Source organism: Anguilla rostrata, chromosome 6 (genome assembly GCF_018555375.3).
Source record: "Anguilla rostrata isolate EN2019 chromosome 6, ASM1855537v3, whole genome shotgun sequence".
Classification (NCBI taxonomy): Eukaryota; Metazoa; Chordata; class Actinopteri; order Anguilliformes; family Anguillidae; genus Anguilla; species Anguilla rostrata.
The window spans coordinates 2,521,958-2,532,143 of record NC_057938.1 but is presented as its reverse complement, the minus strand read 5'-3'; the positions used below and the strand labels follow the sequence as shown (position 1 = coordinate 2,532,143).

General features: G+C 49.3%; 1 protein-coding gene and 1 long non-coding RNA gene across 3 annotated transcripts; one reads left to right on the top strand and one right to left on the bottom strand.

The window, feature by feature from the left end:
* The first annotated feature begins 565 nt into the window (after positions 1-565).
* LOC135258194 (uncharacterized) lies at positions 566-1,176 on the top strand. The gene is made up of 3 exons (XR_010330900.1): positions 566-769; positions 908-950; positions 1,030-1,176. It is a non-coding gene; the product is annotated as an uncharacterized LOC135258194 (long non-coding RNA).
* LOC135258192 (otolin-1-A-like) lies at positions 1,002-9,274 on the bottom strand. Of its 2 annotated transcripts, XM_064341492.1 has the most exons (5): positions 8,701-9,274; positions 6,394-6,817; positions 3,832-3,921; positions 2,598-2,669; positions 1,002-1,982 (listed from the first exon to the last, which is right to left on the bottom strand). In XM_064341492.1, exons 2-5 carry the CDS (start codon positions 6,806-6,808, stop codon positions 1,114-1,116), a joined length of 1,446 nt encoding a protein of 481 aa, XP_064197562.1. In that variant the 5' UTR covers positions 6,809-6,817; positions 8,701-9,274; the 3' UTR covers positions 1,002-1,113. The 2 variants fall into 2 exon arrangements, with proteins under 2 accessions (XP_064197562.1, XP_064197561.1); XM_064341491.1 differs by lacking the exon at positions 8,701-9,274 and having other exon boundaries at positions 6,394-7,313.
* Between the last annotated feature and the right edge of the window lie 912 nt (positions 9,275-10,186).

Here is a 10,186-nt window from a genome sequence, read left to right as displayed (position 1 = left end):
CACCTTGGCTGAACCCTTATCTTCAGGACAAGGGGTCAGAATAGCAAGTTACAGCGTATAGCCAGAACTCCACCCTACTACACACACACACACACACACACACACACAGTACACTCTGAACTTTTTAAGCTTTGGATTTGCTGTTCAGCTTTATTTGAGAGTGTTCTAATGTTTGTTAGTGCAAAGCAATTAGTACCAGACTGATATCCTCTTACAGGTCATTTTACAACTGCAAACATTTAGATTAGCATTGATTAACAAATCTGTCTTTGTACAAAAGACACTCAAACCACACTATTCTATTATCAGTTCCCTCACTGGCCTTAGATTGTAAACTAGGTGGATAAATCACCACATTCAAACAAATATCTTTGACCTTCACGGGTTAAAGCCTTTTTCCAGACACTAGGACAGCCTAGACCCCAAAGAAGAGATTCTTAAGCAATAAGAATCTAATAAAATAAGTGACTGTTTTAATTAATTTAGGTCTTTTTTTTAAAAGGGCTTTTTTAAGAGGGCTTCACTCCTTCCGCGGATTAAATCAAATACAGTAAATGTTGGCAGTATTTGCAGTCTAATAGTGGAGGCAATAGCAGTGATAGGTTTCCCAGGGCGACGGATGGGTGAGGGAGGGGTGCGGTCATGAAGTGCATGGTCAGGATGGGCGCGGTCAGGAGGGGTGTGGTCAGAAGGGGTGTGGTCAGGAGGGGTGTGGTCAGGAGGGGTGTGGTCACACAGGGTGTGGTCAGGAGGGGCGTGGTCAGGAGGTGTGTGGTCCAATGTGTGGGATAGGGGTGGGGTCACCAGGTGGTCAGGAGGGCGGCGGATGGGGCGGGCTGGTCAGGAGGGGCGGGGTCAGGAAGCTTGTGGTCAGGAGGCGGAGGGGCGGTCAGGAGGGCGGGGTCAGGGCGGAGGGGCGGGTCAGGAGGGGCGGGGTCAGGAAGCTTGTGGTCAGGCGGGGCGGAGGGGCGGGTCAGGAAGCTTGTGGGGAGGCGGGCGGAGGGGGGTCAGGAAGCTTGTGGTCAGGAGGGGCGGAGGGGCGGGGTCAGGAAGCTTGTGGTCAGGAGGGGTGGAGGGGCGGGGTCAGGAAGCTTGTGGTCAGGAGGGGCGGGGTCAGGCCGGGTCGGCGTACAGCAGGAAGCCGGAGAAGGTGCTGTCGTCCTCGCTGCTGGAGTAGGCCCCGTTCCAGTCGCGCAGCGTCTCCAGCCACACCAGGTCGCCGGCGGCCAGGCGCAGCAGCACCAGGCTGGAGGCCTGGTCGATGTCCTGGCCGTACAGCGAGTCGCGCGTGCGCAGCCGCCGCACGCCGTTGACCACCAGGGCGGCGCGCAGCGGCCGGTTGCGCACGGTGATGTGGTAGCTGAAGACGTACACGCCGCCGTGCGTGCAGTTGAACTTGCTGGTCTCCGGGCTGTAGTGGCCGTCCTCGTTGTAGAAGACCTTGTCGAACTTGACGGGCAGGCCCGGCGGCGGGAAGGACTTGCTGGGGAACAGGCCCACGCTGAAGGCCGAGCGCTTCCGCTCCTCCGGGGGGCCCCGGGGACCCTTGAACCCCCGCGGGCCCCGCTCCCCCTTCACCCCCCTGTCGCCTTTGGGCCCCGACATCCCCCGGCCCCCTCCGGGGCCGGGCGGCCCCCTCCCCCCCGGCTCTCCCTTCGAGCCCGGGACCCCCGGCTCCGCCTGCGCCCCCGGTTTGCCGGGGGGTCCCTGAGTCCCGTTCGCCCCCGGTGGGCCCGGGTCCCCCCTCGGTCCTATGGGACCGGGGTCGCCCCTGTCCCCCTTCTCAGCTGGTGGACACTCCCCCTTTTCTCCTGGTGCACCCCGATCTCCACTCGCTCCCGGGGGTCCCGTCGCCCCGGGTTTTCCGGGGTCCCCCTTCTCGCCCTTGGTCCCGTTCTCGCAGGCATCGCCCTTCAGCCCGGGGTCACCCTTGAACCCCGGCAAGCCCAGGTCCCCTTTGTCACCTTTCAGGCCTGGGTCACCTGTAAGGGGTTCAGAGCCAAACAACAGAACAGAGGGGTGCTGAGGTCAGGGGAAGGGTGGGGGGGAGGGGGGGTCACAGACTCAGTAAGGGGGGGCCACACTATTGCCAACAGTTGTATTAGCCAATTATAATGTGCTATTTTAAGTAGAAAAATAGGGGTGGCACCTAGGGTAGCCAATCAAATTCCAAAGATCAACCCAATGGACACACCCCTGATCCCCCAACCCTGCTCCCGAAAACTGGACTGGACTGGCTTTTGTTCTCAGCTTAAAACCACACCCTGATTTGATGTTCACTTCATTCTGTTGATCCTTCCAATGTCAGAAGGTAAAAATGTTATGTTTTTCTCAGTCGTGTTACTTGCTACATCCTGCATCCGAAACGTGACTCCGCTGCACGTCGCCAACACACTGAAAGGACGGAGTGTAGCGCAGTGGGTAAGGAACTGGGCTTGTAACCGAAAGGTCCCAGGTTCGATTCCCGGGTAGGAACGAAGAGAGAGAGAGAGGGAGAGGGAGGAGGGAGAGAGAGAAAGAGAAGTAGAGAGAGAGAGAGAGAGACAGAGACAGAGAGGGAGAGAGAGAGGGAGAGGGGGGGAGAGAGAGACGCTTACCTTTCAGACCCTGGATTCCTGGAATTCCCGGCGTTCCGGCAATTCCGATTTCTCCTCGGTCGCCTTTGGCTCCTGGCGAAAAGAGGAGGGGCGGGGTGGGGTGAGGTGGGGTTGGGGGTGGTAGGGAAAGAGGAGCAGAGTCCTGTCAATCACACGTGGGACGGAGTGTGTGTCACGGTCAGTCCGCTCAGAAGCGTTTACTCCCCAGGTATGAAACGGCCTCTGGACTGGGGCTGACCTCCACGGGGGGCCAACTTTGTGACAATGCTGAGGAAAACAGTGACCGTGAGGACAGTTTACCGGCGATGGTAACCATGACAACAGCCCTGATGATGCCAAGATAGTGGTGACTGGTGACAGTGATGCTTCTGGTGTTTGGCAATGTCTGTCTGTCTGTCTGTTGTCCATAACCGATTCCTCTCCTCCAATCTTACTGCTCTGATCCCGCCTCCTGCACAACTCAATAGGCCGCTCAGGTACAACTGGCCTCTCTGATAGGCTGAGGGAGTCATCATTCATGCCTGGTAATATAACCAGGATCCCTGAAGGGGCATAGTCAATGATGGGTTCTCCTACAAGCGGGAAATCTCATTTCAGTTCCTATCATGGATGGAATCTGTGAGGTTTTCACAGGGGTGAAATGAACAAGTCACGGACAGAACAGGCTCAGCCTGATATCATCACCATGTAATAATAATGGTGTGAGAGGCACACCGATTTCACTGGAAGCCCAGGGTAATGTGTGTTGACTCCACTGTGAAAGCTAGAATTTTCCCCCCAAAATGAAATCAAACGGTCATTACTGGCCATCACACTGTTTCAGTTTGATGTTTTACAGTGACTTTATCTTGTGCTGTAGCGGCAAAAACAACAGCCTTCACTTTTTTTCTTTTTTTTTTACAAAATACACACTGAAATTAGTGTTTCCAAAATAGCTTTTTTTAAATTGCGGAATCTTCTGAGATTTAAATATAACTGTCATTTTCCATGACAGTGAGCTGCCATAAACCAATCAATCGTTCACCAGCGTCCAATAAAACAAGCGGAATCTGTGACACCGAACCGTTGCTGGGACGGTTTGCGTGGTTGCCGTGTGATTGGCCGGGACTGGGGCTTAAATCTTGAGGCTCCCAGAAGTTCAGGGAGGACTTGGGCTGCCTGACATTCAGAAGCCAAAGTTAAAAACATGCTGGTGAAAGCTCACCCGGGCCATACTGGAGACACGGAAACCCACCTTTCTCTCCGCTCACTCCTGGAACTCCGGGGAGGCCCGCACGTCCAGGAAGACCACTTGGACCCGGCTCTCCCTTCTCTCCTGGGACTCCTGAAATGCACAACGTTCCGGAATTTATCTGACCCTCTCGTCCGGAGAGACTCGGGCCGCTTAGGCTGCACACAAAATCCATTCGAACAGCTGGACGGCTTGCTGGGGCAGTTTCAGGTTAAGTGCTTTGCTCAAGGGTGCAATGGCAGTGCCCCACCCGGTAATCAAACCTGCAACCTCTGAGTTAAAGTCCAGATCCCTAACCACTATACTGCACTGCTGCCTCCATGGACGATATTACAGAGACTAACACCATGTGCACTGTAACAGAATAACACTATGCACTGTAACAGAATAACGCTATGCACTGTAACAGACTAAAACTATATACTGTAACAGAATAACGCTATGCACTGTACCAGACTAAAACTATATACTGTAACAGAATAACGCTATGCACTGTACCAGACTAAAACTATATACTGTAACAGAATAACGCTATGCACTGTAACAGACTAAAACTATATACTGTAACAGAATAACGCTATGCACTGTAACAGACTAAAACTATATACTGTAACAGAATAACACTATGCACTGTAACAGACTAAAACTATATACTGTAACAGAATAACGCTATGCACTGTAACAGACTAAAACTATATACTGTAACAGAATAACACTATGCACTGTAACACATCATTCCCACTGTAACTCAAACTAAAGCCATGTGCACTGTAACAAGCTACAGTAGCATCATGCACTGTAACAGACTAACAACATGCATTGTAACACAGGCTGACAACATTCCCACTGTAACAGAAACTAACACCTCATGGACTGTGATACAGACAAACACCCATGGCAAACGGAGAGAAATTTCCTAACTGACTTTTCCAAGATCCCCCTGTGTGCATTTTTTTATATTTTATTTTTTCACGTTTCACATTAAGAAGATTAAAGAGTTTAAACAGGATACGTTCGTCATACATGGAGCCCGATGTGAAATCCCTAAAGCACTAATATTTCAAAGCGTGTGCACCCTTGAGTTCCAAAGAAAAGTCGACTTTACACGATTCCTCAACACGTCAAGCGGAGCGTATAATCCCTGGGTGTCAAATGAGAATGTGGAGCTGAATAATTTAAACGGCAGTCGAGTAAAAAAAAAAAAAAAGAAGAAGTAGGCTATATATTTTAAGTGCAGACATCCCGGAAATAAGTCCCTGTTAAAGGCACAGCCTGCACACGCCATCTCTCCCTCCCCCCGTATACCCGGACATGTTCCCGCAAACAGAGAGAACTCAACGTTTTTTAAACGCTCCTCTAATTAGCCTTTGTCAGAGTTCGGATTTCTCCCTCCTGCCTCCATGGATTCAAACAGCGGCACAAACCCCGTTCAGCTTATCTCCGCACTACAGGGTTCTGTTAAAAAAAAACCTAAATCCTCCAAAAAAAAAAAAACGAACATGCATAATATTAGTCACGTTTCGGACACAGACAGGCTTTTAATGTTGTTGTTCGCGCGCCTATCTCCCACCTGGCTGTAAAGATATCACAATCTCATCTGAGGTTGTACATTTTGAATAGCTTGGGGCCGAATGTCAGTGCTCAGATATCAAGCTCGTGCGCATTTAAATATTTCTAATCTTCCGTGCTACGTGAAATTTCATTGGTCGATTGACCGATTGGTACAATTACCCAAGAAACTATTTTCACCCCTTTACTTCCAAATGCACTTTATCATCCACGAGGCCTACCAAAAAGGCTCAATTATACACCATAAACCAAGTGCAACACTGCTTGTCAAATACACAATGCTACAACGCCGCATAAATACACAAGCCTGCTATGAAGTTTAAACTTTTCAGTTTAAACTTTCAATTGCCATTGGTGATTGTGACATCAGCATTAGAATGTTCAGTTAAAAAACATTCTAAGCTTTTCAGTTTAAACTAAACTAAACTAAACTGAACTGAACAACGACACAGCCCTAATGGTCGACAGCCCACAACTAGAGAAAAGACTAACGGAAACTGCAGAATGAACACACAAATAAATACAAACGAGCACGTGAACGAAAGCCCCCAACGCCACTGAACAAATGCACGAGATGTCCCCTCGGCCGGATTAAATGAGCATTCAACAACGGCTAGCTGGCTAGTCGCTCCAGGGGTAACGTGAGCTAGCGCAGTGCTAGCCAAACCCTCCCTCTGGGAGCCCCAGCCAGATCCAGGTATTTGAGGTGTTCCACCTCAGGCACACCTGATACAGGTAATCAAGCCCTTCATTAGCTGCATCAGGTGTGCGTGAGACGGAACACATCAAGTACCTTTGTTTACTAGCCGGCCTCCGTCACTCCTCCCAAAAAATATTACTATTTTGTAGTTACAGTGACTACAGTGGGGAGACAGTGGGGTGTGCACGTGTCCAGTAGCAAAAGGCACTTTCATTGTGTGTTAGAGAAGGAGGGCGCGTATCTGTATGGGAGGGGGGGGGGGGCAGGGGGGTTCAGTTTTAGGGGTCAGTTTCCACCTGGCAAGCCCATCTCCCCCATCAGTCCGGGGGGTCCCCTTTCCGGAGGGCAGCACTCGCAGACGTTGAAGAAGCACTCGTTGTAGTCCAGGCTGTAGTTCCCATGCGGGGCACCGGGGGGCGCCGTGGTGTCGGTGTGGTAGTCCGGGAAGGGGTCGCCGGAGAAGGTGGTGCTGTCTGTGGGGGAGAGAGAGAAGGCGTCCATGGACCCCGTGGTCTCCTCCATGCCTGTGCTGGTGGGCACGCTGGTGGTGGTGGTGGTGGTCTTGACCCGCTCCACCCGAACGGGGCCACCGGGAGGCTTCTTGGTGTTCGGGTGCTTGGGCCAGCGGGTGGTTCTAGCCGCCGCGGCGGTATCCGCCCAGGCCGCCGTCGCCGCGACCAGGACGAGCAGGCGGAGAAGGGAAACGCCCATGTCTGTTGTCTGAGTGACGGAACGGAAAAAAGAGCCGTCGCCCTTGGTTACACAAAGCATTTAACCCAGTGGTTTTACAGAATGTTTTTTCAACGTTCTAAGCAAGTGCTCTAGAACTCCACTGCTTTCAATTGCCAGTGGTGATTGTGACATCAGCATTAGAACGTTCAGTTAAAAAACATTCTAAGCACATATTTGTGATCTTAAAAGAAGTGGATTTCACGCATGTAATTGCAAGGTAACTACTGATTGAATAATGAGCAACTACCGTACAGAGTTAAACCCGTTTTTATAAAGTAAGTCGTTAAGATTGCGAGTTACACAATCACGCAAATGGTTGTGGTAATTTACCTAATCATCAAAATTACTCTCGCTGTACCTGTAATCACAACCGTACCTAATGAGCAAAAAAAAAACAGCTTAAGTTTATGTAAATGAGCTTAACCACTTCAAATGAGTAAAATCTTTCTGTGACACAACTGACAATATTTTTGCAAGGAAAACCCTTTCAGAAATTATCCATTAAACTGAAGTGTCTGCTTATCGCAGGTTTTAATCCTCTCCAGGTCAGACAAAAATACAGAGCTAAATATAGAGAAAAAGTATTTTCTGATTTCCTAATTATTGCATATTTGTCACACTGAATCATTTCACATATGGAGACAAAATGTAACATTAGACAAAGGGATAATTTTCAATTTCACATTACCCATGTTGAAAAAGTAATTGGGCAATATTACTTAAGCCCTATTCGCACAGGACTAGTATTACCCGGGGACCTCATGTGATTTAGAAATTACCCCCCCACCCCCCACGTCTGTGTTTGGTGCGGCGCATTCGCACGGGATAAGCAAAGTCTGTATTTTACTCGAATTTACTGACATTATCCCCCCGGATATGATTGAAAATGTCGAGGCTCTGCTCTGCGTAACAGTAAAACACGACCCCAAATCACCGAGATGCCGATTCGCACGGGACTAATATTATCACATGACCTCTGTGTTTGGCGAAATATGGCAGGTAATTTGCGGTGGAATTTTTACTTTACAAATTACGGACATGGCAGATTCGCATGGGATTAAGATCACATACGACCTCCGAAATTATTACAAGTTACTAGAGGTCCCCAGGTAATGCTAGTCCCGTGCGAATAGGGCTTTAGTTACTCAATCAGCCAATTAATTGAAAATAAGATTCAGCAGATTGAACAAAGCCGGGCCTGACTGCAGCCAGTCCTTTTGAATCTAAACCTCTCAAATATTGACCCGTGCCATCATTGTCACCACAAAGTTTCTACAGGCACACTATGCCACGATCAAAGGAAGTTCCACAAGAAATGAGGGAAAAAAAAGTTGTTCAAATATATCAGTCTGGAAAGGGTTATACAGCTATTTATAAGGTTATGGGACTCCAACGAACCACAGTGAGAGCCATTATCCCCAAATGGAGAACACTTGGAACAGTGGTGAATCTTCCCAGGAGTGGCTGGCCTGCCAAAATGTTAACACTTAGATCATCAAAAAAAATTGTGTCTGTAATAAAAATGAAAAATGTACATTATAACCATTGTACTTACCTATTCTGATCTCATTTCAGCTGTAATAATTGTGTGTGTGCGAGTGTGTGAGAGAGAGAGAGAGAGAGAGAGAGAATCTGTACTAAAAGTTAAGTTGGAACAGTCTTGCATGTCTATGAGCTCCATAAAGTAATTATCCAAGTAGGTAAGTAATGTAGGCTAATAATATTTCAAGTTTGTAAGTAATGTAGGCTAATAATGTAATCTACTGTCTTTCACACCTTTGATTCTCAGACTTTTTTTTTATTTTTTTAAACAGTTGCAACAAATTTTCACCTGATCTGACTGGAGAAACAGGTGGAACACTCAAACTTACCGTGTCCGAAGAGATGCAGGCCTTGTGTCCGTGCCTGGCGACAGTGAACCCTCCCGGCTCAATCCATCCTTTTTATTGACCGTTACCGCTTTAGAACGTCACAGCTCCACCAATGGCAGGGCGCGGAAAGGACGGGATCGGGCCCGCCATTGGCCGACGGCCCGAAGGTTGGCGGGGGCCCGAGAGGGCAGGAAACATGAGGAAATGCTAATAGGTTTTTTTTGCGCGACGTATCGGGGCTGGACCGGGCCCGAAGCCGGCCGGCCCGTTTCTGGTTTCCAGCGTCCCTTTTGTGACACGGGATACGACGCGCTCACGCGGGCCGTACCTTCCTCAAAGGGGCCGCGCGGGGCAGGGGAGCAGAGGCCGCCACGGCGCGGCTCGACACACGGGGGGACTCGATCCGGCGTCCGCCACGCCCCGGCCGGCGAGCGGATTGCTGGGGCTGGGGGGCTTCTGGGAAGGTCCGAACAGCCAGTACCTCTGACGTTACCCACACCGGGCCCTCGGGTACCAGGAGGTTGCGGGGAACTAGGCCTGGAAGATCGCCTTCCCTGCGCTCGCTAACGGCCGCAAAGCCGGGGGGGGGGCGGGTTTGGGAGGGGGGGTGGGGGAGATGGTGTGCTCCTACTTCAAAAACGACCGACGAAGCCCGGCGGCTCGTCAGAAGAGAAAAAGAAAAGGCGGATGAGAACAGGTGCAAAAACCCCCGTCGGCGACCCCCCCGGTCCCCCAAAAACGGGAGCCGCTCGCCACGGTCACACGACAGCCTTCGGAAAGCGCCCCGCCCTCCTCTTCCCCCTGCGGCCGAGCTCACGTTCCTCTTACGCGCCGTCAACAAAAGACGTCCTCAGAGTGAAATCCTTCTTCGGCTCGTTGTTTTCCACCGGCCACATTTCACTGGAAGAGCAAAAACAAAAAATACATTAATAAAAGGCATTATATCCACTACTCACTCAACACAAGCACAAACTCTCAAACTCTCGTTTCTCTAACGCCGCAATATCATGAGGTTTGCTCTTATATTGGACACAAGCCATCTAATATTAGACATGTCCTCTTATATCAGATGTAATATTAGACGTCTTCTTATATCAGATGTAATATTAGACATGTCTTCTTATATAAGATGTAATATTAGACATGTCTTCTTATATCAGATGTAATATTAGACATGTCTTCTTATATCAGATGTAATATTAGACATGTCTTCTTATATCAGACTCTCCCTGTAATATTGGACATTTCTTCTTATTAAATTAGACTTCTTCCCTCTCATTTCAGACATGTATTCTTACATTGAACTTGCATCCTCAAATATCAGACTTACTAGGCGTGTCCTTGTGTAGGAAAGCATTATATTTCACCACACTTCTCAAACGTTTTTTGTAATGTCAAGGTCTATAAAAAGAAAAACCATACTGAACATACATAGGAATGATAAAATACTCCCAGCCTGCATGTTTATACGGTATACGGTATGAAA

Bases quoted from the DNA above. Each gene is read 5' to 3' on its own strand.
- LOC135258192 (XM_064341491.1), bottom strand. From the start codon at position 6,868: ATGCTTTGTGTAACCAAGGGCGACGGCTCTTTTTTCCGTTCCGTCACT. The intron at 3,922-6,393 runs GTGGAAACTGAC...TGTGCATTTCAG, and splicing joins GGGGGAGATGGGCTTGCCAG to GAGTCCCAGGAGAGAAGGGA. The intron at 2,670-3,831 runs GTGGGTTTCCGT...TCTTTTCGCCAG, and splicing joins AGGAGTGAGCGGAGAGAAAG to GAGCCAAAGGCGACCGAGGA.